The sequence below is a fragment of the Mugil cephalus genome, chromosome 3 (assembly GCF_022458985.1).
Source record: "Mugil cephalus isolate CIBA_MC_2020 chromosome 3, CIBA_Mcephalus_1.1, whole genome shotgun sequence".
Lineage (NCBI taxonomy): Eukaryota > Metazoa > Chordata > Actinopteri > Mugiliformes > Mugilidae > Mugil > Mugil cephalus.
In genome coordinates, this window is record NC_061772.1 from 26620492 (window position 1) to 26648266 (window position 27775).

At 40.3% G+C, this 27775-nt stretch overlaps 1 protein-coding gene and 1 pseudogene across 1 annotated transcript; both read right to left on the reverse strand.

Annotated features, from left to right (window-relative positions):
• Nucleotides 1-736: 736 nt before the first annotated feature.
• On the reverse strand, nucleotides 737-8236 carry LOC125005422 (ADP-ribosylation factor-like protein 6). Its single transcript, XM_047580774.1, has 8 exons — nucleotides 8056-8236; nucleotides 6068-6221; nucleotides 5800-5861; nucleotides 5542-5610; nucleotides 4866-5117; nucleotides 4228-4283; nucleotides 3409-3421; nucleotides 737-3086 (listed from the first exon to the last, which is right to left on the reverse strand). The coding sequence occupies exons 2-8, from the start codon at nucleotides 6185-6187 to the stop codon at nucleotides 3053-3055; spliced, it is 606 nt and encodes a 201-aa protein (XP_047436730.1). The 5' UTR covers nucleotides 6188-6221; nucleotides 8056-8236; the 3' UTR covers nucleotides 737-3052.
• Nucleotides 8237-9140: 904 nt separating this feature from the next.
• The window catches only part of LOC125005445, a 62137-nt pseudogene continuing 43502 nt past the window's right edge, over nucleotides 9141-27775 (reverse strand).

Sequence of the window (27775 nt, forward strand, 5' to 3'; positions counted from 1 at the left end):
AGTGTTTGAATTGGTCTTAATTGTTTCAATTGATCAGGCTGCACCATAATGAGTGGATATTATGATTGTTATTTATTTATTAACAGTACAAAGGATGCTTGAGGAATATTCCAGTTTTGGTAATTAATAATGAAAATATTGTTAGATTTTTGTTTGTGATTTTCAAGTCCTTTCTTCTTTGCATTTAAATCTCTGGTAAATTTATCAGAAAATTAATTACAAATAAAGACAGAAAATCTAACAGTACGTTTACGGGAGCTTAGTAATCGTAGGTGACTCCGAGTGCAGTGCTGATGCCAAAACCTAAAACATCCAGAAGACAGCTGGAAAGTGTTCTAACTACTATCTTTGACAGATGGCTGACACCAGGCCAAAACACTGCAGCTAAACCTCCACATGTTTGTGATTAGATTATATGTCCATAACACATAATACATATACTACTAATAAGAATACATATGTCCGTAATCTTATCTGAGCTCATTGATGTAAAGAACAAACAAAAATGCAGTGTAGTGCATGATCTAATGAAATAACCCCCTTATAATCAGTATAAATGAATGTTTATGTTAGCTACATAAATTGTTTGGGGGCTTAAGGACTGAGGGTCTAATGAGCAGCTGTTGCTGGCAGCGCTCAAGATGTTTGAGAGAGCGAGAGAGAACCACGTGGAAAAAAAAAGAGAGAGAGAATAGTTCCCCACAGACAAGATAAGAAAAAAAACATCACACAATAATAGTTTTACACGGCATTTATTCTTTGAAAATGAAAACACAGAATGCGATACACAAAATAGATAACATGGCTCACTCCGAGTCGGAAGTAAGAATCGAAAAACGTCTCTGATGCTAAAGTGAACTTGTGCTCCAACGTTCGTTCGTTTCGAAAAGTGGAGAATATGAAAACATGATCTCACGAGGACTCTCCGCTTGATTTAAACATGGAGTAAATCCACCACTCTACCCTTACAAACATGTTATTTAATACAAAAGCTATAGGATTTGAATATGTCTGGCTGGTGGTAATATATATATGTGTATAAAACAACAGCATCCACTGGGACTCTGATGTGAGAGGCTGTAAGTAACACTAGCTTTCACTGCAAACAAAGACATTACAGTACAGTGATGCTCAGCAATATCAATAAAAGCAGCTTGTTCCAGTACCTTCTCTTTTAAGATGAAATGATCCAGCGCTTCCTTTTTAACTTAAATATCTTTCATATCTGTTTCCATGTGATGAAGCTACTGAAATTTCCCGCAGGATATTCATCTATCCATCTACCCATACGAGTTAAAACCGAACGACACACGTTGGTGATACATTCTACAGCTGATATTTTAAACAACTAATTAAATCTATGCAGAACAATGATGTGACTCTGAAGCAAACATTTTCTGTATTGTGTACAAATGAACAATTTAGTGTCATTGGTGGCGAGTTAAGTATTGTTCTCTGCAATATGTCATATGTGTCGTACTAAAAAAATAGATATTCTAGAGCTAGATGCAACAAAGTATACAAAACAAAAAATAAACAATATTTTAGATTCTAGATTTTGATTTTTGCCTTGAAACTACAAAAACGCCTCATATTTGCTACAAACTTGGTCAGAAAAAAGAAAAAAAACACAAACTCTGATCTGCACAGAAGCTTTTTAATACAAGCTTTCAGTCTGAGACTAAAGAGGAGGATAAAAGGCTTGCATTATGAATTTTGTGCAGACTGAGGAGTTGTATTTTTGTTTGTTTGTTTTCTATGTATGAATCACTGAAGAACCGTGAGCAAACCGTAAGAAGTATTTTTGTTGGATTACGTTTTTTTTTTTTTTTTAAGCAGTGAAATAAGGCAAAAATAAAAGCACTAGTTGATAGAAGATCTGTGTAGAGACATGTTTCGATTGATATACTTCACAGGCTAACTGGACATTCATTTATGACGATCACTTCAACACATATTACAGCTAAGTTGACTATTATTTATATACCCATAGCCACATGTAAAAATATGTAAAGTAGAGTCTACTGGGTCCCAGAAAAATATTTAACTTGTCACACTTTTAATTATGAGTTTGGCTTAAGCCAGAGCAGAGCAAACCAAACACGAGCATTCTGCGCTAGCTGCTGTTAAAACATGCGGTGTGTTGTTTAGAACGTGCCAGCGAGTCGGCTCTGTGGAGAGTTTTGGTACGGGTGAAACATACACTAGAACATTCGCCTCTGCTGCAGACGTAAATGACGGCTCGTTTAACTGTTAACGGTGATTCAAACAGAAATAATATCGCATCTTTCAGAGGCCCTGAGAAACATGTGAAATTAAAAAAAAAAAAAAAAAAAAAAAGGAAGCATTTGGCATAAAGACAGAGAAGGAAACAACTCTTCAAAGCCTGTTTGCTTTAGCTCGTTACGTATCCAAAGTTTTTTTTTTAGAATGATGTTGAATGTGTGCACGCTAGAAACAACCCAAACAACCCAGATGGTCACATGTTCTTGAGCAGCATCCATAAACCTGTAAATCACTTGTTTTCTTATTATTATTATTATTATTAGTATTATTATTATTTTCTGCCGTAATGAACCGCGAGCCAGTGGGGAATCAGGTTGAGTTTACATCACTGGGACGATGTCAGTCTGAATCTGGAGCAACGCTATTCGTCGAATAGTTAAACAAGAAAAGAAACAAAATATATGAACGATATGTTTTTGACAAGACATCCTGGATACATTAAAAATAAAAACAGCACCAAGCAAAGTCAGATATTTCATGATCCCCGTTACCCAAAGAATGTGAATATGAGAAAGATAAGAGAAATGAAAAGCACTAAATGAATTAGTTTTATGTTGAAAACAGATTCATGCCTGTCCATTGCTGCTCTCACTGGGACCACTGGGTCAGATCATTTTTAGACTGAACCACACACATTCAAGAATCGTCTAAATACCCCGTTAAAAACGTTTGGATTTAGCGGTACCTTTGAAAACACGGTCTACCCTCCTTTTACAAAAGACTCCCAGGAATGCTGCTGCTGCTGCTGCTTCTCGGCCGACCCTCTTCATGCCCTCACGTTCTCAGTGATTTGATTTGATCTGGAAAAGAATGTGAGAAAAGCATTCATGTTAAAAATAATATTAACATAATTTAAAAAAAAATCCTTTCTGTGGTTGTTCTGACACTTAATGAATCCTATTAGGGGTCAACTTGTTTCCATAGATGCATCCTGGATTTGGGAAAAGGAGAAAGACTTCCACTCACACACACACCACATTTACCTCAGAGTAAACCCCACTGAGCTACGTCATGTCACAAGGTCACAGTGGTGGAAACGGGGTGAAACTAAGAGAGCATTGATACCATCAGCTACAGCGACACAATAAATGAGACAACACTCAGTGAACAGTCAGTACTCACTGCATAATCTGGTCTATGGAAGGATTTGAATGAGAGCATCAAACACGATAAAAAGAAAGAAGATATTGATGGAACACTGATACAGACAGTTGTGTGCAGCAAGTCACTTCAAGACATGCAATGTTTGATGCAAATCTGTCACATCTGTAGGACTGTGAGAGAATTTTGAACATGCTACTTGAAGATTTTATTCTTGTAAATTAGGAATTCAATATTATCATGACTCCATAGTAGATCTATTGATGGGGATCATGTTTGAAGGAACATCAGTGTAAATTTTTACCAGTAGACATTGAAGCCACCACAGGCTGTATAACTCATTGTTATGTTTTTTTTTTTTCCCTGTTAATTAAGTGTGGTCATGTCTGAACCAGAGGCCTCCATTTAAACTTCAAATTTTATAAATAACCTAACAATAAATTAATATAACCAATAGTAAAAACATCTAAGATGCTTATTACTGTAATTCTGTTAATATTCTATAAATAATTTTGTTAAATTTATTTTATTTTATTGCCTTCAAATGAATGAATGAATGAATGAATAAGAAGTTTATTTCAAATATGTAAATAAGGAAAATAAACGATAATCAAGAAATGATAGAAAATGAAAATATATAAAAATTTAAATAAGACTATTATACAAGCACACGCATGGTATAACTGTTGTAGCAAATAATTAGCAAAATGCAAAATAAATATTCTAACAATTTATAATTACGTATATAATTAATACATATGGTATAATGCATATAAATATTGATATGATGTGAACAAATCGTCCACCAGTCACTTTGGCAAACTTGAACTCTCATCATACCTTGTAGCCAGTCCACTCCTTCCTGTAAACCATCTCCTTTCAGAGCATCGGTGGCACTGAAACACACCAACACACATCAGTCTGAACAAAAGCACAGAACCTTTCAGGAACTACTTTGTTTCCCTCCTGAAGCTGCTGCCCCCGCGGCCCAGACCCGGGTTATTATTGTTACAGATTCAATGCTGAGGATATAATATCAGCAGTTTCAATCCAGATATGAAGACCGTGACACAAGGTTGCTGCTGAAAGAATGCAATTATGCTCTTTCTTCCATGCTTAGATTTAACCACCTGCACCAAATGACACTTTGCTATAATTGTCATATGTACAGGAATCCCAAAAGTCGAGATGGCAAGAAGAACAACTTATATATGACATAATCATCGCGTCTCCTGTGAGAAACATGACCCTTAATTTACCTTAAACTGAAAAATGTCTACTATCTTCCATGTCACCGTCATATCCCAGTTGTTGAGATAAAAAGCTATGCTTCGCTAACAGAGCAGATGCCACAGGAAGTCAGGACATCTGCCTGTGCGCTCACACCAGGCTGCATTATTTCACAGCAGATTTAATTGTGTCTACAAGAACTACACCAGCGTTTTTAACAGTACAGGAATCAAATAACAAGTTCATACCAGATGTGCCAGGGTTTGTCTTTGATGTTCTCCAAACACAGCAGCTGTGAGACCTTGACAGAAGACAGAGCGTCCCTGACATCCATCTTGTTAGCAAAGAACAGGATGGGAATCCTCCTGTGTTTAATATCTGCAGTGAGACAGGAGTGGAAAACGTCACGTGTCGTGAATGAGATGAGTCGCCATAGTCGTATAGTCTCATAACGAACTGAAACAACAACAGGCATTTTAAGTAATAAGCTAACTCTAAACCTAATAAGGCAGTGTATGTTCCTTCAGGATAACTCTTCACACCACTACAGATGTTTCACCCTAAGCACACACACTTTTACAGCCTCTGCAGAGGAAGTTGACCCATATATTGTTTGGCTGTTTGTTCTGTCAACGTATAAAGTTAATGTTTAATTCCACTTGTTTTGTTTTAAACCATTAGTTTAAACCAATTATAGAGTAGTTCAAGAAACACAACACCGTGCGTTCAGTAATGCCATCTTCTTTAAGAACCATCCTGAGTTTATCCGAACCACGCAGAATCAGAAAAATAATGGCTGGTTCCAGAAGGTTCAGATACTTGGGAATACCATTAAGTTATGATACAATGAAAATATAAAGCTGGCTTGAAGATTCGTATATACTATGTTACTGGCAAGATGTGTTATACAACCACGACACTCACTTGTAGTAATGTTCCCAAAGGTTTCTGTATCTGCCTTGGCCGGACATGTCAAAGACTGTGAAGGAAAGACTGAGAGAACAGAACATCGTGTTTAAGTGCTGTTCAGAGGAAAAATGTAAACATATCAGACTTGAGGAAAATGAATAAATCTACAGCAGAGATTATTCACTGGAGGAGTAAAGGGTGACAAAACATTAACATTCAACTGGTAAATTTATATAATGTCCAACATGTTGTTATCTTGGGATGAGAAGTTACCTGGACGTCTTGAACTTCTCTATGCTGAAGCCGATTGTTGGGACAATGTCTTGTGCTTGCGCCTGAAAGAGAAATGTGTTGTAATCTTAACAAAAGCTTAGAATGGAAGTGCAGCTCACAGTACTATAAATAGAGCAATATCGAGTAAGGATTTGTACAACTTCTGATTCACGTTATTGAATTTATTATCTGTAAGATTCACCACATGGCGGTGAGTAAATCTATATTATATAGTATTTCTGGCACACACATATTGAAACAGACTTACATTAGAGGGCTTGAGTTTGTTGATGATGGTGGTCTTTCCACTGTTGTCCAGGCCGAGACACAACACGTTCACCTCCTTCTTCAAGCCCAGCCATCCTGCCAACTTGTCAAACAGCCCCATTGGCTAGCCGGCAACCATCAGCTGTCTGTCTGATCTTCAAGCAAAGAAAGTCAACAAACCCTGTGACATGTAGACAATAACATCACAGCAAGTCTTGCACATGAAACTGAGAATTTTTGGCATGCTACTTGAACATCTACACCGATCAGGCATAACATTATGATGATCTTCCTAATATTGTGTATGTCTCCCTTGTGCCTCCAAAACAGTTCTAACTCATCAGGCCTTGGTGGATGCCTTTGCGTCCTATGGGTTGAGGGGAGGGTCATCCCTCATCTAGGGATGTTTTTCATGTTTTTTAATTGCTCTTAAACAGTTTTTGTGTGTGTGTGTGTCTGTGTTAGGCTGCATCCTGCTGCAGATGACTGCTGCCATCAAGGAGTGTCATTGCTATGGGGTGGGGGGGGCTGGTCTCGTCTAGGTGGGTGTAACATCTATTTGAATGAATGCCAGGTCCAAATATTAGAAAACTGAATTGTCACAAGATGGTCAATGTTTTTTTTTTTGTTTGTTTGTTTTTGTTACTTCTGCTGTCAGTGGTGTTAATGTTGTGGCTGATTGGCGTGCACTGATTTCAAACAGTGTCTGCACAGACCACTCGCTCCTTTTGATTAACTGAAACCGATATCAGTCACCATCAGATGATCACATTACTTGTTTGCTTACTTAAAGCTCTTAGACGCATAAGCCATTTGCAACGAAATTTCGTCCATGCGTGCGCCTGTGGGTGCATTTTTGAATGACAAATAAAGATCTACCTATTCACGTTAGCGTATTAACACCCACACTGTACTACGAAGACATTGCACGCAAAGTTACAGTAACGTTAACCGTGAAATGAGACGACGTGTGTGTTTAGTATCAGCTAACTCATACAAAATGCTTCAACAGAAGTGAGACACAAACAACACCGCTGTTTGACGACTTTTACCCGCTAGTTTAAGCAAACATGCTTAGTCGGCTCCTGCCAGGTGCAGTTAGCAGATATTTAGTTAATCTCTTGTTGTCACTGTTGCTAGCTAGCCGTAGCTAATCTTTAACTACGATGCCAAGTCAGCTGCGCGTCTACTACGGTACTTTCGGTACAGGTGCCGGGACGGGACAAAATGCAACAAAGCAAAACAAAATAACAGCAAAAAGAACTCTTATTTGGTAGATTCTTGCTCAGATTTGAAATACCTTTGGGTAGGTGACTTTGTCATTCATTTTCTTCAAAAGTATACAGTAAAATGAACTATGTACAGTAGTAGTCAGGGTTACTGTGAATAAGAATCAAGATACTATTTGAACAAACCTACGAAGGAAAGGGTTTTATAGTGGTTCTAAAATAAGAAACTGAACTGTAAGGATACTTTTACTGGGTGAGTTTGTCAGTATGTTTCCTCAAAATTATACAGTAAAATGACTTGAAATATTGAACAGTGGTAGTGACAGATGTTGTGAACAAGAATCAAATCAGTAATCGTGGTAATTTATGAAGGTTTTAAAAGGTTAAAAATAAATAAATAAAAATACGAATCAGATTAAATACATTTTTGTTTTGTTTTGTCCTTTTTGATCCGTCCCGGCACCTGTACCGTAAGTACAGAAATAGACGTGCAAAGGGATCGGACCACGGCTGGCTTGACCGCAGTAACCTTTTATCTACTGGCAGAGAGTCATTACTTTAAGCTTGCCAGGTTTGCACCGGCTGTGTAAACACTAGACACATATCCCGTACCTTCTTGACATCGATAATTTTACAAGACGCTTTCAACCATGAAATAAACTCAATTTAGCTTACCTTAGCTTAGCACTTAATATTACTAACACGTTACCGTTACCGTTAGCTTGTATTATCCTATCGTGTCTAGCAGAGCTGTATTTACCTGGAATGTAAGCGTGGTATCTTTCTTCCGGGATAAACTTAACGCTCCGCTAGGCTAGTCCGTCTGTTACCCAGCGTCAAATGAGCGTTTCATTCATTTCTGCGCTACTCTTGTGTTTCCTTGCTTGCAGATTTAACACCGAGTTATTTACACTGTGTTGCCGGGGAAACCAATGAGCTGTGCCAACACCGCCGCCTACAGGCCAAATGACGGCACCGCCTATCCGATGCTGCAGTCTCGCAAAGGCGACAGTGTTATGTTTTAGTGAACGGACTATTCACTCATTTGTCAGCTAAGTTGGTCCATTTGTAAAACAAACAAACAAATAAATGCGTTCTAATATAACAGCCATGCAGTAAATTCATATTCAAGTGTATCATATGGTACCATTTGAGTAGGTCAAACTGTGCAATACCTTAAAATAAAATATATTTTACCATATATATTGTATTCTCATTCATCTGTTTGTTTGTTTGTTATTATAAAATATTCTATTTTTGTTTTTGTAGCTCATTAGAGCAGCTGTGAACACTTTTGTGTTTAATTCGATACTGTTTGTATCCTACAGACACAAATAAATGACCACTTTTTTTGCACAAAACCCCACCAGAACAATAAAACAATTTATAATCGCAGACATTTAATAAATGAATAAATAAACAAAGAATATATAAGGTTATCAAAATCATTTAAATTCCATTTTTTGTTATGTCCCTGTTTTTGGTTCTTTCTTTTTTTTAAAAAAACATTTTTTATATACTAAAGCCTATGGACAGTTTTATAGACATTGACAAGAAGTAAACAAAAATTCTGGCTTTGTGAATATATTTTCCCATCGTCTTTGTCTGTGTTAACACAGCATTGCTTTCGTCTGTAACTTCTCCCGAGCACCCATTTGACAAACTCACCTGACAAATCTTCACGTCCAGAACACGTGTCCGTCTCTTGAGAGACAATTAAAGAAGACATTGTTGTCGTGTGTTTGACAGAGTCGGAGGATCCATGGATACCTGTGATACCAGCATCGTATGAGGAGGAATACAGTAGGCGTGGATGCTGTGGGTAGGTAAAGTCTGAGAGAAAACTATTAAAATAGGGTCGTTTATTCAGGAACAAACATACTGAATAAAACATACAACTTTCACTGGACTTTTTGTACAAGACATACTGCATTATCATAAGGAGAGAACGTACATTTCTATAAAATCTTTTGACATTCAGCGGTCTTCAGTTCAAAAAAACATGATTGTATTTACCATTCTGTCAATCTTTATTTCTCATGAAGTGTTTCATGAGCCAGCCGGAAAGATTAAAGTCACACACCGTACCACGCACACCAGTCACCATATGATACATCCTGTCCTCATCCTCTTTCTCTCTCGTCATGAGGTAAACGGACTTGAGACCATTCAAAAGTCAATAGAAACTGTTGGATTGTCACTTGGAAAGAGAAGAGGTATCGGTGAACACTTGAATAGACACTAGAGAGAAGAAGTCCTAAATTCAAGTGAATGCTAGTATTTGCTGAGAGAATAAAGACGACCGCATTCGGCCAAACGCTGACAGAGGTTGGTTGTTGTGGAGGCTGTTTTGATAATGATCCATTAGATGACAAGTGTGTGTTAACTAGACCGCATGTGGTCCAGCAGCGGGGGGGCGAGGGGAGGGGGCCGCTCACACAGGAGCAGCATGTGGTACCTGCTACACCTAACAGTCTGGTGTTTGTGCAATTAGTTGGATGACGATGCCAAAAGGAACTCCGGTCTGTTTTTCCAGCTCGGCTCGACTTCGCGCCGCGGCCTCACACTTGAAAGCCGCTCTGCTGGATGTGGTGGAGCTGCAGGCGGAGGGACTGTATGCTGCTTATGATTCTCCTCTGGTGGCCGATCAAACAGACCCCGATGCGCCTGATGTCGCTGCGGAAGAGGAGGAGATTCGTGCATGTTTAAAGGAAAAACTTTGATGAGAAACGCACAACCTACAGCTATTTGAAGCGCACACGACATAAACAATGTCCACCTTTTGCTAATAGGACAATATGCTACACTAACAGGTGGCAATGACAGCATCGTTAAATAAGAACTTTTAAAAGGAGCCTGTGACACAGACAGAAACTATCCTATTTTTGTCTCCCAGACAAAGCTTAAACAAAGCTTAAAGCACAGTGTCATCATTTTGTCTGCTGCTTTGATGCCACCGCGTTTCCTTTTAGTGCGCTTTCTTTTTTCTTTTTTTCTCGATACTCCTGCTGCATAATAATAATAATTCAGCTCCACTCACTCTATACTCATGGTGGAAATGGAATCCAGTGTTGTGTATCCTGCTGCGAGGAAGTTGTTCTTATACTGGCTCATCTTGATGGAGTCGAGCCAGTCGCCGATGGAGATGAAAAGCGGGTAGTCTGGCATGTCCTCCGGGGAGTCGGGGTAACTTAAAGGACAAACAGACAAGTTAGCGTAGCATTGAGATGGACAGTTAATAATCTTTGGAGGGACATGTCAGTGGTTTTGAATGACAAACTGTGTAGATGATAAAGCATGCAGTTCATTAATGAGAGGATATGTGATTTATTTTTGTCCAAATTCAATTCAATTCAATTCCAAATTCTAACCCTAAACCTAACAGCCAGTAAGAATTTGTAATTCAAGTGTTATGAGAGAACAATTGACTTTGGTGCCTCGTCGGTCCGTGTATGTTTGGTCATTGAATTTTCCGTTCAGAAAAGGATATTAAAAAAACAAAAAATAAGTGGTTATTTGACTTTCAGTTTAATATTCAAAAATTAAAATTGAGTCTGAGGGTTTGAAATTGAGGGTTGAGTATGGATAAACAAAAACCACTCCCTTTTAATTTTCTGTTTCTAAGTTGTTGTTTTCAAAGTAAGAGCACGAATTAGGACGGCACTTGGCATTAACAGAAGTTAATGGACATTAGTACATTAGTACATCAGTACGTTGTTTTTCGAAACAATAAAAGAGTGTGTGTCTCAGGGAAGAGGACATGACTGCAGAAAAACTAAGCTGCATATTTTAAATAAAAACTAAAAATAACTACACATAATCAAGGAATAGTTAGCTACTAGCTAATATTACTCTGATGTGAGTGCAGAGATTTCTGCAAGACAAGCCTTGTTTTGTCATGTCAAAAATCACGTCAGCGTAAGGTTCCAAACACATCCTAGCCTGTGCTACATAGGGCGCAGTGGCCAGAAACATACATGCACTTACTTTGAAAACGGCAACTTCCGGTTGCAAAACATGAAAAAACGACCGTTGTTTTTTTATTCTGTCTTCTAACGATTTTATTTTTTTATTTTTAGAAACAGAAAATTAAAATAGACCGATTTTTAAAGTTTTGTTTATCAGTTCATAACCATGACAAAGAAAAATGGGAACAAAGCCAACAAATTTTATGACAAACAGACGAAATTAACTGCATTTTCTTAAGAGAGAAAACTTGTAAATCAGTCAGATTTGGCCAAACACAATAGGAGGAGAAGGTTTTAGTCTAAGACGTGAAGGGATGAAAACCAACTTGCAGACACTAACTTGCAACAGGACAACATTACAGCTACGATGATAATTTCTTCACCTCCAAAACAATTTTGTCTTTGTGTGGCTGTCTGTTGCTAACCAGATGCTTCCCTTTTATTGTTGCTTTGTGTGCCACTGAAAAACTTTTTTAATGCGGAAAACCTTCACATTCACACGAACTGTGCTGACACTGTAAGAACACAGAGGTTTGAAACGTACCTCTGAACGTCGCTAACCAAAGTCAGCAGACTACTGGGGTTGATAATGAGTTTGTCAAGGAAAGAGAGCACGTCGTTGAAGCGCGGGCGCTGGCTCGACTCCTTCTGCCAGCAGTGCAGCATCAGCTGGTGGAGCGTCACGGGGCAGCCCATTGGAGCTGGTAGACGGTACCCCTCCTCAATGGACAGAATGACCTGAGAGTGGAAGATGAAAAATATGGCATTGATTGTGCTTCAAATCTTGATAAATTTAATGTGATCGAGAGCTTACATCTTGATTGGACATTTCCCAGTAGGGCCTCTCGCCATACGACATCACTTCCCACATGACAATCCCGAAGCTCCACACATCACTAGCGGAGGAAAACTTTCCATAAGCGATGGCCTCTGGTGCTGTCCAGCGTATCGGTATCTTCCCTCCCTGACAAATAAAAAACAGAAACACAGAATCAGATTGTTAAAGTAACATCCGGGCCTGTTTGCCATTATACAGCCATTAGATCCACACTCACTGTAGCTGTGTAGGCGGCCTCCGTGTCATCTTCAAGAACTCTGGACATGCCGAAGTCAGACACCTTGCACACCAAGTTTTCATCCACCAGGATGTTGCGGGCGGCGAGGTCTCTGTGAACGTAACCCATATCCGAGAGGTAGGTCATGCCGACGGCAATCCCACGCAGCATGCCGACCAGCTGCAGCACCGTGAACTGACCGTCGCGTGTCTGGGCAGAGAGGACAAATAGGACGTGAGGAACATTTCATTCAGGAGTAAAACTGTGCACGTGTAAAAAATACGCATTCTTCTCACGCGAAGGAAAGAGTCAAGGGCTCCATTTTCCATGTACTCCACCACTATCATCACCGGTCTGCCTGTGGGAAAAAGAACAAGGCATATTATGAGGGGCGAACAGAAAGAAGAATTCTCTGCAAACGCACACTAGAAGACACGCTGCATAAAGGGCTTACTCCTAGTGACTACGCCCTCCAGCCGGATGATGTTGGGGTTGTTGAACTGTCCCATGATCGATGCCTCGCGCAGGAACTCTCGCCTCTGTTGGTCCATGTAGCCGCCTTTGAGGGTTTTTATTGCCACCGCAATGTCCTTCCTTCCTGGGACACGCAAACGGCCGCTGCAGACTTCTCCAAATTCACCTGTAAGAACACAGCACGCACACATGCACTTATGTAACAAAAAAAAATCAAAAGTTAAATTAGGAATAATGACACACTTGCAGGGTTTACGTCTCCATGTAAGATTAAGAGCCGACTGTGTGCAGTATTTGCTGCTGCAGGTGACATTTCTAAAATGCTTATTGTTCTTATTAAAGGATCTTCTTAAAAGTCAGTCAGACAATCAGTTAATCACTTAAAACTTGGAGTTAAAATAAATTAAGAGGCCAGTTTTCTTGCCCGCCATATTGAAGAACTGTAACTTCACTCCACCTCCAGCAGATGGCAGCGACGTGACAGAAATAAACCCGCATAGATTCTTACAAGGCTTAAAAGCACTAGCTTTGCATCTCTAAGGTGCAATACAATATATTACTTTAACATCAGCTGCTAAGAGGGGCAATAAAATAACAATTTTATGGTGTTCAGCTTTTCTTTTTAATGTTTTACTCCGCATTAAACGTAGGTGCCAGGCCAGACAGTAATCACTAGGGAGGATATCCTGTGCATTATCAATTTAAGAAATAACACTCATGCACTAAATAATCTACATTGACAAATCATGCATTTATCATTTAATCTATTCATTTCTTTTACCAGCACCAATCACCCTCTCGATGCATATGTACGAGGGCTCGATCTCTTTGGCAAATTCCTCCACAGCCTGAGTGGGATCTTCGTACGTATCTGGATCCACGTAGGTCTTTATTCCAGAGAAAGGGACTGGAAGAGATGCACAGTCACAAGTAAACGTGCGACACTGCGTTATTTTGAGGGTGTACAGGTTAATGTTGGGACACTAGGTTATAAAATGCTCATCCTACTTGGCTTATGTAGACAGAGTCTTGCATTTTGAGCCAGTCATGTGCACATTTTCTTAATTCATTTAAAAAACAAATATTTGCCTGCATAAACATTAGTCTACTACTCTACAGCCGCGTGGGGAATTCTGCTGTATTGAACCATATAACTTTATGTTTTTGTTGAGATGGTGACAAATAAGTAAATTTTTTATCCGCCTGTGCGAGTTTGTAATTGCCGGATCATTTGCTTCTATTACATTGCTCGGGTTTTCTCTGCTGTTTTGTCAAGGGAGGAAAAATAAAGTGGTAAAAACTATAAAGAAGGAGCAGAGAATATGCCCCAGAGCAGCGTAAAAAAGACATTGCAGGCATCCAGGATCCAGCCTCCTCCTCTGTCGCTGAGTCTGGGGATGCTGCTGCAGCGAGCGCCGTGCGTGATGACTGGCACAAATGATAACTTGAAGCAGCCCGTGGTGCACCTCCAGCAGATGAGCTGGGGACTAAATGTACTTTATAGCTGTGTCAGCTGGTATTGTTGAGGGTGTTGCGGGTTGACGGCTTCGGCTGAGGTAGATTTCCAGTTTGGAGTCTACGTCCCAACCTCTGTCTCCCGGGTGTCTAAGCTCGGCTCTGTAACATAACAAGCCTTTTTCTACTGCCGAGCCTGTTGGGCGTCCCCCCCCCTCTCTCCCCTCCTCCCCACCGCCTGGGTGATGCGGCTCCCCCGAGGGCACAACCGCAAATTACAAACAACATCAAACACCTGGCGGAGGCAAGCTTTATAGCTATTCAAGTAATTTTTTGTGTTATTTTAACAAAACAAAAGACGCGTGCCTGTATATTTGCACTGGGAACAGTGTTACCATTCTTTGCCGTACTTCAGCCACAACATTAAAACCGCAGACAGGAGAAGTGAATAACATTAAAATCATCTTGTGGCAACTCAGTGTTCTGCTGAGAAACTTTTGGACCTGGGATTCATTGGTGTTACTTGTACCATGTACCACATGTAGCTCACACCTAGACCAGACCAGACCAGACCAGACCAGACACCCCCACCCCATAGCAATGACACTTGTTGATGGCAGCAGTCATCCCCAGCAGGATGCAGACCCATAAAAACAGTTAAGGAACAACTCAAAAAACATGAAGGTGTTGACCTTGCCACCATATTCACTAGTGGGATGGTCCACAGAGCCCCCTCCTCTCAAACCCATAGGACCCAAAAACATCCCACTAACAACCTCCTGTTGCCAGACACCACAGTTCACCCTCAGAAGGTCCATGTCCATTCTCTGATGAGCTGTTTTGGAGTCACAAGGGGAGACCTACACAATATTAGGCAGGTGCTCATAATGTTATGCCTGATCGGTGTATAGAGTAAGTCCACAGCAAAAGTCAAATTTTCTTTTCCCTAAATAAAAACATGAAGGAACGCGCACACAGCACACTTAAAGATGTGTCATCTTGTAGAGACACATCATGGGTTTGGAGGGACACTTCCAGTCAGAAGTTTCTCATTCACTGAACTGAACGAGAAGGCGTGTCCAAACTTTAGACTGGTAGCGTATGTCAGCAGGTTGTGAGTCTTTTTCTGTCCTTCTCGAATCAATCCCAAATCTCCAAATCAAGCCCACTCACGGCAGAGCAGCTAGATTTTTTCTCAGCCGCCACATTTGTTCCCCTGCAGGAGTCAGATCAAATCCTACAAGAGCTCCCGCCCAAAGCATCTTAGCAAAATACAAGGAATCATTTTGTTCCCCGGGGGAGGACACTCCTCGTCTTTTGGAGGGGGTGGGGGGCGGGGGATCAATAACGCCGTGTTTGTCTGAAATTGTAGCGCCACGATACGCTTGGGTCAATGCTGTAATTGTTAATCGGAACAGCAAGTTTTGTCAAAATCCGATAATGGGCAGGTGGCACACTGTGCACATTGAAAGGCTGGGGGGAATGGGGGGGGGGGGGGGGTACCCAGAAATAAGGCCACAACAGCCCCAAACATGAGGAGAGGATGCTTGTGATTTGTGGCTGTTACGTGTGCTTACAAATATCAGAAAGCAGTCGGCAAATAGAGGAGCTTAGTTTGGGGATAACAGGTGTGAGTGTGTGTTCAGAGACTTGAAAGGAGATTTCAGTTTAATCTTTTATCTGGACCGCTGCCTCTAACTCATACTGGATTTGGGGATGTTTTGGAAAATGTGTGACATATTGAATTACAGTTTTAAAAACCTAAATCACCCGTCTTTTCTCCTTCATTTTGTTTGGAGAGTTGTAACGAAGATGCATTAAAGCAGATTATTTCACAGGCGAAGCCGCAATGAGACGCTCGTCAGTGCGAAGAGTCTGTTAAGTTCGGAGTCTGGGATGTGAATTATTATTTTAATTGGGTTGCCCATGCATGTATGCAACAGACATAACATTATGACCACCTGGTTAATATTGTGCCTCCGAAACAGTTGTGACTCATCAGAGATTATGAGACTGTGGTGTCTGGGAGCATAATGTTGTTAGTGGAGGGGGGTCTTTGGGTCCTATGGGTTGATGGGAGGGGAGGGGCCTCTGTGGATCATCACACAGATACTTCGCAGATCAGGTTGGTGTCCAGTGAATTTGAAGGCCAGGTCAACACCTTGTCCTTGTGCTCCATGTGTTGTTCCTAAAGCGTTTTTGTGAGTGTCAGGCTTCATCCTGCTGGGGATGGACACTGCCATCAAGTAGTGTCATTGGTTTCAGTGGTTTCAATGTTGTGGCTGATCGGTGTGCATGCACTGGTTAATGTGTACCAAGTATGTTTGGACATTTTCTCAGGCTAGCTCGAACTGAACTGAGGTTCTTTTTTTCAAATAGCTGATGCAGAAAGTCTTTTGTGTTTTTTAATTTTTTCTTCCATTAGCATTCGTCTTAGTCTAGCATTAGTCCTTGTAAACAAGCCACAAACCTTCAGTCTGCCCTCTAATAGTAAGTGGATGCTCTGTAACAAAGTGAGCGAGAGTGAGCCTGAATGCATTCGTTCGAGTCGATTTCTTTTCAGCCCCTAACGCGAGTAACAACTGAACCATCAGCGGGCGGTTTTTATTTAAATGGAAGGAAAAACGTGGCTGCATTCAAAAAGCTCACGATAACACAAATGCATGAAAGTGATACAAGCCACGGCCTCTGTTTGTGAAAGCTGTAGGAAGCATCTCCTGCAGCATACATTCTCCCGGGGTGAACGTCAAAATACAAGGTGAAGGGCAAAATATACATACGCACAGCGTAAAAAAGGTGTATATACTGTACCGTGTCCACTGTGGAAGCGAGTCCTCCTCTTCTCCTCTGACTTCATCCTGGCTTTAATATACCCCTGACACCTGTACGAATGAACCACAGGATAAAAAGTCTTGTTTGCCATCACATAAAAAGAGCACTCTGCATCTCGAACTCTCTGTCTTTCCTCTAATAACCTCCCTCAAGTGTTTTGTGCTGAGCAACACGGTGAATTAGTCGACATTATCGTCTGAAAACAATCACGACATCTAACAGATTCACGGAGCTCATGCTAAAAGGTGGAAACGTTTATTCTGACAGAAACGGAAAATGCCTAAAACAGTTTTCGTTTTTTTTCCCTTTTCTATTAATTCCACATCATCATTCTCTTCGCTGGCAAAGATGTCTTTGCTCAAAAAACTACAAAAGAACACAAAGACATTTTCCTCTTTTTTCTATAATCCATTTTTTGGAGCAATTTCTGTCTTTGCCTTTATGTAATTCTTTTTATTTTCTGCCACTTTCCCATGTTTTTAGTATCCTCAGTGTCACACACTCAAGGATTTCAGTCTCCTCAGAGAGGGAGAGTCGGGACAAAAGTGACAGTCTAACACTAGCATTTGGCAAAAATTAATTAAATAAATAAATAAATAACTTGCGGCATCTTTAGAAATGTCATCAAAGGATTAAACATGCTAATGTATTTAGCAACTTTTCACTTTAAACTCTTCTCTAGTTTCAAAGGCATTTGAATCAAAACACTTTTTAAACTCAGTTTAGCCCCGTCCAGAGAGAGAGAGACGTGATGGATGGTAAAGTTCCACCCACATATTGTCGTGTTTCTGGCTCTTTATAATCCCCCGTGGGCCGCACCTGTAACATGAGAAAACTAGAGCATGATATGAAAATGATCCACGTCTCAGATATCAGGTTGGCTGTGATGTTCGCTTCAATTCAATTTTGCTGTTCGCACTTACAACACACAATCATAAAGAAAGAAATGTTTAGGTTTGTTGCAACTTATTCTGCTTCATTTACACTTTTATCCTCTTTACTAAGTACTAGTTGGTGTAAAAACATGACGGCGGACATTTCAGCGGATTCATTCTGCTGCTGATCACTGATCTTACAAAGGATTTCTGAAATCTATGGATTACTTGTAAGTAGGAAGCGTAAGTGCTGGCCCGAATTATATTACAGTAAGAGTAGAAGAGTGCTCTTTTTCAAATACTGTTTAACCCTTTTCATAATGCCCCAACGATTTTACAAACACATTCACAGTGACTCTTAAAACAGATTTTCTCATCCATTCAGATGCCTAAGAACTGTGAAGCGATGAAACTTGTGCAAGTACATTGTCATTGATAGATATTTTGGTTCTGTCAACGTTATAATTCTTGTTCTTATTTCTGAAAATAATGAGGTGAGATTTCTTGACATTGAGTGATAACTTGTTTAACTTAAACCAATGAGAAAACTAGATGATGGATGCAACAATGGAATCAATATATATATATAGCATCATTAGCAACACACAGCCAACAAGGCTCCTGAACAGGCACATCTGCAAAGGAAAACTCCCATGTACTGTATGAGTAATAATAAATGTAAAGGATTGACAGAGCCAGAATTAATTGTAGAGAACTTAGTGAGTATACACTTTACCCATAAAGCTCCTATTTTAGCAGCACAGGTGCAGAAAACTATGCCGAGGACAATTGTTTCTATATTGTGAAGTGTTGTATAACAGTTAAATGCTCTGTACTATATAAAATACGGTATATTTTAGGTAAAAACTGTTGCATGTAAGCATGCAAAAAATAGCCCCCAAATATATTCATGGAGTCTGTTGACATATTTAATACAGGTTAAAATATAATATATTCTCGCGGGCATGCCTTTGGAAACTTAAGGTCCTCGGATGTAAACGGATGTAAAGGATGGACAGAGCCAGCATTAATAGTAAGAAAAGAGCTTGTGAGTTACAGCGCACTCATGAAGTACCTGTTATAAGTAGCACAGATGCTGGAAACTATGTCAGATACAGTCATTGTTGTATTACCGGCGAATAGGCTGGCATCATCGAGGCATATGTGAAGTATGTTATGCAACAGTCAGGTAAGATAATGTGGGCTCATCTGTTCTATTATTACTTTAAATTATTTCAGGTAAAAACGACTAACATGTGTGCATGCAAAAAAAAAAAAAAACAGGTTAAAACCATAGACTGCATAAATATGGATGACAGAACGGCTCCTTAAAGGCGAAGCCAAAGCAAGTAGAGCTCCCTTAAGCTCCACCCCCTCCATGTTAGTTAATGGGACTTGGGCCAAACTTAAAAAAAGTCAATTTTTTTTTTCAAGTATGGTTTCTGTCATTTTAGGTAGTTAATATGATGCTGATGAATGTTCAAGTGTCAATGTTTCTGATAAGTTTCGTTTTAGTTATCAATTTGACACAATCGAAACAGGATGTGACATTATGATGACTACCAGTTGCCATGCCAATGGCTCTGTGAAGCAGTCTCATCTGAATGTGAATAAATAAATAAATAAATAAGTACAATGTATAATCCAAAGCACTGCACAGACACAAACTCAATGCATATTTATATAGTCTAAAACATGGACTGAACATATTCTCGAAGGCACACATTTAGAAACTTACGTGCCACTAAACTTAAGCAGTTTTGCACGACCATACCTGCAGCATTAGGATAGCATACTTGTTTCAGCACTGGGAGAAAACCTGTTAAAATAATCTGAACGAATCAAGAGGAAGAGAATCTGATTGCAAACAAGCTGGTAATTACAGGCATGGGGAAATATGTCGCCTGATATATCAATTTAGGGACATGGATTGTGGTAATAATCATATCTGGCAAACCTGCACCTATTACAGGAGGTGTTAATCAAATTAAAATGAGCAATTTACTTTGCGCAGCTTGGTGACTTTGACCCCGGTGGGACCATGCTTCATACAAAAAAAAAAAAAGTCTCTTGCATTTCTGGTACTTTTATTATAAAATGAAACACGCTTTTAACACGTTCAGAAACATTCCGCACAAATGGTGCAATCAAAGATTATCACATGGGCCTGTGACACAATCCGATGTAAGTCAAGACAAACTATCGCCACTTTCTGTCCATTTTTCCGTTTATTATTATTATTATTATTAATAAGTGCCACTAATGGTGAAAACCCCCGTGAACCAGAGGGAGACTGAAGAAAACAGTCTGAGGCAACCTGTGGAGGTTAATGGAACGGAGCAAACCGCTGGTACATGCATTACATGCTGAGTAATTAGGCAGAAAATTGGTTCAGCCATTTGGAAAATAAGAGTGTCTGCTTGGTGGCAAAAGAGACTCCATTAACAGACTTGTAGAAGTAGCGTCACTCTGGAGATTATGAGAAGGGAAGGTGTGTGTGTGTGTGTGTGTGTGTGTGGGTGGTCTGGTTTTATTGATAAGGGGAAGGAAAACATCTTACCGTCCAGTGATGAGGAGGAACAGGGTGAGGATGACCAACAGGGAGAAGCCTCCAACAGATGCTGTGACAACCACCAGAACCTGACCCTGATCGGCGATGTCAGGATCTGAGGAAAGTGAGAACTCATTTTTTTATTTTTTTAGGTTCTGCTACTGTTACTCAGTTAAAACACTCTGCATATTTATCACAGTGAAAATCCAACAGAAGGCACTCATTTTATGGTTTCCTCATGCATGCCCAGTTTCATCTGCTTTAACTTATCTGTAAACAACCAGGCGACGATTAATCTTATGAAAAGCTCATTTAAAATGTTTGTCTGCTCTGAGTTCAGGGCTTAATTCAGACTGTGCTGTCATGATGCAGATACGACAGTGAGATACAGATGGCGGAGCTGTTCCTGTTTAGATTTGGGTAATCGATCACGTTCAGTGACAAATGGGGGGGCATAGTCAGATGTTGTTTGGAAATCACGACTTACTACTTTGCACTGGTGCAAGTGGTGCATATTTCTCTGGCTTTTCCTTTCTAGGCATAAGTTTTAAAGACATACCTGCCGCAGTAAGGTAAATCTAAATGACTGGCTACCAGTGCCATCCCTGGCTAAAACAAAGCTGCAGTTCTTCTTCCACAGTCATACCCTCTGCCGCAGTCGCAAACTCAAAGCTGGGGCTGTAAGCCGTGTAGCCGGCGGCGGTGCGAGCGCGCACATGGAAGACATAAAGGGTGGACGGCCTGAGCCCCGTCACCACCACGCTGGGGACTTTGGTGCGCGTTGACGAGTAGCTCAGCTGCTCTTGCTCCTAGAAAAAGCAGAAACAGATTGCCAAAGATGATAAACAAAAGCCCATTTTGTCAAAACAGATAAATGTGTGTGTTTTTTTTTTGTTGCATAAACCTGTTATCACAGCAATGTCTCAACAAAACACCATAATTTTTTATCCTATTAACCATCGGAGCAGATGGGGAACAAAGCAGAGATAACAGCACATTATGAATGCTCTACACAAGTATTTGGGTTTGTGAGTGGCAACGATGCACATTACTCTGTTAACAGTGTTTGAGTGAAGATTCATTCAGATTCAGAAGACTTTATTTGTCCCCGGGGGGCGATTTAATGCACGAGTGAGCGGCGTGACGTGCAAGCACAAGGCACTTTTAAGGAGCAAGTAACAAAAAATCGAACTATCCAAACCGTCCACGGAGGATGTGAACATGACTGTGTGAGTCAAGTGCAAATATAAACAGGAATTACAAAGATTATGTATTTACATGTTATTGCAGAGGCAGTAGGGTTAATAAACATATTATTAAAGCTAGAGATACTCCAAAAAAAGCTTATCTTGGTCTGAGTTTAATGCCCCTACTAAAATGCTACAATCGTCCCAGCCTTGCTGAGTACAATTACTTCTGGAATACTAGTATTATGAAGCAGACTGTCCATAAATTAAACCATAAACTACAGTATGTAACCTCATTCCAATCACCCTTCCTATGCACACTTACACCACCAGGAACAAAAAATCTAAATCACTGGGAAAAAAACAAAGGCTAAGATGCACTAGCTTTAGTATAATGTGCAGAGGACCAGATCTGGAATGAGCTTGATGAGAAATTATCTCATTCCATCTCCCTCTTCAAGAAAACGCTCAAAATGCAACTCCTATCAATGTATATTTAACTTACTGATTATATCAGATCTGTTATTGTATATTGACTGTATCAACTAATGTAATGTAACCAGAGTACTGGGATTATTTATAGCATGTCTATTATATGTCTGTTTATGTGTTGTTGTATGTTAAGGATATCTGGCCAATATCTTGTAGCTTTAAATATTTTCCTCGGGGTGCCTCCATTTCACACTTTTAAGGGATTCTTTGCATAACATGACAAATAATAAAATTAAAAGCCACTCAAATGCTGGGTGGATATGTATCAGGGGCCTTTGGTGGTCCTCCTGTTCGTCGTGTATGTGTGACTGGTGGTGATTAAGTCAACATAATGCAAACCAAACACTCTGAGATTTTCTTTCTCCATATCCATTATTTAATGCGATAAAAAGGTTTTACCTTCTCAAAGTATTTGACCTCATAGTCCACTATGTCCGAAGGTGGCTGTTCCACTGCTGACCATGAGAGGGCGATGCTGTTTTGAGAGGCCCAGTCTCTCTTGACTACACCCACCAGAGCAGGACCTGAGGATGCAGCCAGAGAACAGGTGACGAGCACCGATTAAAAACCTGCCAGGTTCAAAGACTTTAAACCACAACTTTAAATCCACAAGTCTTTTCACATCACGGACACTTCTTGATAAGTGTGTCCGGAATCTTACAGTCACCATTAAAAAAACAAACAAACAAACAAAAAACAGCACTAAAAGCTTTTTGGACTTGTTGCTCACTCATAACCATTTGTGTCAAAGATTGGACCTCAGTCTAAAAATAAAAAGAGCGAGGGAAACAAGTAAACGAGAGAAAAATGATGAGTTCAGCCCAGAGTAGCGTCCCCTGGCAAATACTGGACTGAGCAAATAAGTGACCCCGGCCATGTCTTCCTCTAGCCGCTGCGGTGAGCACTAAAGTAGATCTACTGTGTTCAGAGGCAACACCGCAAAACACATTTCAAAAGAGTCTGCGGCCGTCGCAGGAAAGATGTAATTCACTCAACAAAAAGTTGAAAAGCATCTGGAAATTAACTTGTGGCAAGTGCCAGGCGCCATTTACAGCTCCTCTCGCCAGCTTACAGTAAAACAGCCTCTGAGAAATGGCACATACCAGCGGCCGTTTGGAAGAGAAATAGTTTGAGCATCGCAGGAACACCCGAGGGGGAAAGAAAAGCCGAGAAGAAACCATTTTACTGTCCAGCTCGGGCATAATGTGCAGCCCATGAGAAGCACTTTTGTAAAGCAAACCACTAGACCTGCAGCAACTGTTTATCATGTTTGTCGTTATTGCTGAATTTGGGGGAATGTGTTACACAAGGCTGCTGAGGACATCACAAAATCACCTAGCAGAGATTCAAATATTTACCATCAATTATTCATAAAGGCTCCGCTAGAACAGAACAGGTTTTGGCAAACTAATGGATCCAAGTCTCTCTGCAGTCGAGCGTTCTGTTTGGGAGATCATTGCCGGAATACAAATTCGGGACCGGAGTGACGACTTAAACGGCCCTCATGCTCAGAGAAGCGGATAACCTACAGTACCGAGCACAGAAGGCCAACAGAAAAACCGGATGGGGCGCTTCAGAGAGGTGACGTGCCGCTGTATTAAGGCGGACGCGTCGGGGTGCAGATCCAACTCGCGCATCTTGTCAGGAAGCCAAGGTTTTTCTAGCGGCGCCTCGGCCCAGACACGACGCTTCACAGTCCAACAGCTCAACAACAAAAAAAAAAAAAAGAAAAACGATGCACACAGTTTGATGCTGACTTCTGCAAAAATCCACAACCAAGGTGATGAAAATGTAAACGTATCTTTTACAATAGGGTGCACAAATTCAGACTCCCGAGTCACGTCTGTATAAATATGTATTCTTTTATACACCTACCTAACTGGGTTGCGTCAGTGCCTCAAAACTTTTGTGTTTGAATGAAAGTTCAAACTCTAGACAGCTGCTGTGGAAAATGATGTCGATTCAGTTTAGGATTGTGAAATGTCAGAGATCAGTGAAAGAAAAAGCTCCATAAACTCAACAGGGCCAAGATTCTGACCAACTGTCCAAAACCCAAAGATATTCACTGCTCATGAGACCCGAAAGTTGCAGTTTACGTCTGTGTTCATTCTCCAGATTCATTAAGTATACACCGATCAGCCACAACATTATGACCACCGACAGGAGAACATTGATCATCTTGTGACAAGTCAAGGTTCTGTTGGGAAACCTTTGCACCAGTTTAGGAACATCTCAAAAACACGAAGAACAGCACAAAGTTGACTTGGCCTCCAAATTCACTAGATCCCCATCTGATCAAATGTCTGTGGGATGATCCACAGAGGCCCCACCTCCCAACCCAAAGGAGCACACTAACATGATTGTGTTGCCACTGGACACCTTCAGAAGGTCCATGTCCATTCTCAGATGAGTCACAACTGTTTTGGAGGCACAAGGGGAGATCTACACAATATTAGGAAGGTGGTCATAATGTTACGCCTGTTCGTTTTTTCTTTTTCTTGTCACAGTGACCTTTGCGTTTGTTTAGAGATACGCTAAAAGCAAAACCATCGAGATCTCATCAGTTCATTCTCGAGTCAACTTCAGTGTCCAACAGAAAACAAAAAGAAAAGGAGTCTGAACTTAATAATAATTCTGGGCTTCGGTTGAAGTCAGAGATAAACATCCACGGTGATCCACTTTGAAAAGAAAAGCGTAAAAGGCACGTACGGCCACTGCAAGTGAGCAGTCTACAAAATACGTATTAGTCAGTTTAAAAGGAATGAATACAGGTCTTCAACAGGGGGTCCCTAGTCAGTCCGCGGAGGTACTGCAGGGGGGTACTTGAATCCAATGTTAATAGTTTATACACAGTTTCACATGTGTTTAAAACATTAAAATGATTTCTTGCATGAAGTTGTCTATATTATGCAGATTATGCACATTTAAAATCTAAATTACGAGCTTGTGATTTCAGTGGATTTTTTTTTTTTTAAATGCACCCAAACAGAAATCTTGCCCATATCCTGTATCAGGAGGGCATTATTGTACCCAGGTATATATACAGTATATCTGCACAGCCCACTCAGTGGATAAGACTGTATGGGACAGTCGCATAAGTAGAAGAGATTTCTGTCTGCAACATAAAGTCAAGAATATTTCCATGCATCCGTCACGGAGTCCGAGAGTCAGTTTAACATTTTCTCTGCAGACGTTTTTGCAAAATGAGGAAAACTCTCTGGAAACCCTCCGCGCTCGTCTGCAAGAGCCTATTTTAGGGGTTAAATCAATATGCTGGTTAGATACCTTCTACCGCGGATGACTGACTCGAGGCGAACAATTACGGTCATTACAGTTTAATCACAGTTCACGCAGCAAAGGACAATTGAGAATCTATAAGCTCTGGCTGGTTTATTGGCAACATGTGAAAATAGGTTAACTGCAGATGCTCAAACAGATAGAGAAAGGACAGGAGGGAGAAGAGACCGAGGAAGAGAGTGAACGGGGTGAGCTGTAAAGAAATCCCACGAGGTTGCATCTCCCCAGCATCTGAGCATATAAATAGAAGTCCGCCTTATTCCCAGAGCAAGGGGTGGGGTAGGGTGGTGTGGCGAGGGGGGGTGAAAACAGTAGAGAACCCACTGGAGGAGGAAAAGGAAGCAAGAGAGAGGAAAATCTCCCGAATCAGGACACCACAAACCAGTGGTTCACACGTGGATCCAGCATGTGAGAACTTTTGCTCGAACTGTTGTTGCTGTTCGGTAACAGACACAGTCACGAGAAAAAGAATTTAAAAAAAAAAAAAGTCATTTCCAGGAGAAGGAGATGTCAGCGGTTGACTGCATGGACCTCCAAAACAAATAGAAAAAGTCCACAGACATACATCCCAGAGCACAGATTAGCATTGCTAGAGAGAGTTGTGAATAAGCAGGATCAGAGACGTCTGACTTATGTTTCTGAGACATGCAGCTTTCGCCTTTTAACAGCTCCAGTGATTCTGTGCAGCGGGCGCCGTCCTAAAATAGCGGTATCTCAGTGTAATTTACCGCGGGCTAGACATGTAGGCTGTTGAGTTTAACGAGACTGGAAAATTTTGCATGCTGTTTGGGCATGCAGTATAAAAAAATAAATAAAATAAAAAAAATAAAAATCACAAAAAATTTAAAAGAAAATGAGTCTGAGGAGGAGAATAAATAAATTTTCACTATCTTGATCTATGAGATGACAAAAAATGAGAGTTTCTATGTTGGCTGAATTCCGTTTGGAGAAGGTCTTACTTTTGTGCATGTTGCTTCAAGGTCAAGGCAGAAACACAGCCTCCAAATTCACTAGATCCCAAACTGACAGAGGCCCCTCCCCTCAACCCATAGGACCCAAAGCCCCCCCACTAAAAACATCCTACCAGACACCACAGGACGCCCTCAGAAGACCCACGTCTATTCTCTGATCATTCACAACCAGTGTTGCCACAGTTTGAAAACTTTGCCACCTTGAAAAAGTAATCTGATTACTGATTACTGCTTGTCTATGTGTCTATTCTAAAAAAAAAACTTGTGCAATTTATGTTTACACATTTACCACTGCTGCAATAAAAAACTATATATTTTAATTTATCATTTTTTTTATATATTATATTATATTTATTATTATTTTTTAGTATTAGTATTTTAACTTAAATTATACCTTCTTGGCACTGTTTTGTATATATTTGTGGGTTTTTTTGCACTGAAAAGGAGAAGCTTGTTTAACACTGTATAATTTTGTTTTTAACTTTAAAAACTTGTCTACTTTCCTGATTACTTGATTTTAAAAGCAACTAAGTTAGCTAACAAGTTACTTTATTAGTTACATTTAGCCCCTTCAGATCCCCCCTACCAAAAATAAATAAATAATAAATGCAGCATTTCTTCTACAAAATGCTGCCTGACCACTGGTTTTGTTCCAAAGTCTTGACATAGACAATTTAAAGTCTTTTTTTTCTTGGAACCTGAGTGGTATTAACGAGAGTTGTCCTCATGTTGAAAACGCGACATATGTGACGTCACTTCCCGAGACTCAAGAGGAAAGCAAAAAAATAAATTAAATGGGAGAAATAGTTACTGGTTACAGGAAACAACTGCACCACTGGTCACAACTGTTTTAGTGGCACAAGGGTAGACCTGCGCATTATTAGGAATGTGGTCATAATGTTATGCCTGATTGGTGCATATAAATACTTATCTTGTGAGAAACACTGAATAGAACTGAGGCATCGTTAATACACCTGTAGGATATGTCTCATGAAAAAAAAGGGTCTGCTGCACATTTAAAAGTGCGGATGATGAACTCATTTACAGTCTGTGGTACAGCAGACGGTAATGAAGGAAAAGAAAGAGCGCGCAAATCTGTACTGATTAACCCGTTTCATTCACCGGGTCCATTGCATCATTACATTTTGTGAACGGCTCCCATTCAATTTGACGTGTAATTCAATTACAGGGATTCTGCTCGGGATCCATCTGTAACAGCCGACACGTTCAGGCCTCCGCCTCTACAGTCCCCCCCCCACACTTTTTAAGCGTTATGTAAGGATTACTTTTAACACAGAGTGAGTCTAGCTCCCCCTCCACCCC

Excerpts from the sequence above, each read along its gene's own strand:
- LOC125005422 (XM_047580774.1), bottom strand. The coding sequence starts at position 6,187 with ATGGGGCTGTTTGACAAGTTGGCAGGATGGCTGGGCTTGAAGAAGGAG. Across the intron at positions 5,611-5,799 it reads GAGAAGTTCAAGACGTCCAG|TCTTTCCTTCACAGTCTTTG; the intron begins GTAACTTCTCAT and ends CTGTTCTCTCAG. Across the intron at positions 5,118-5,541 it reads CTTTGGGAACATTACTACAA|GTTTAGAGTTAGCTTATTAC; the intron begins GTGAGTGTCGTG and ends CTGCCTTATTAG.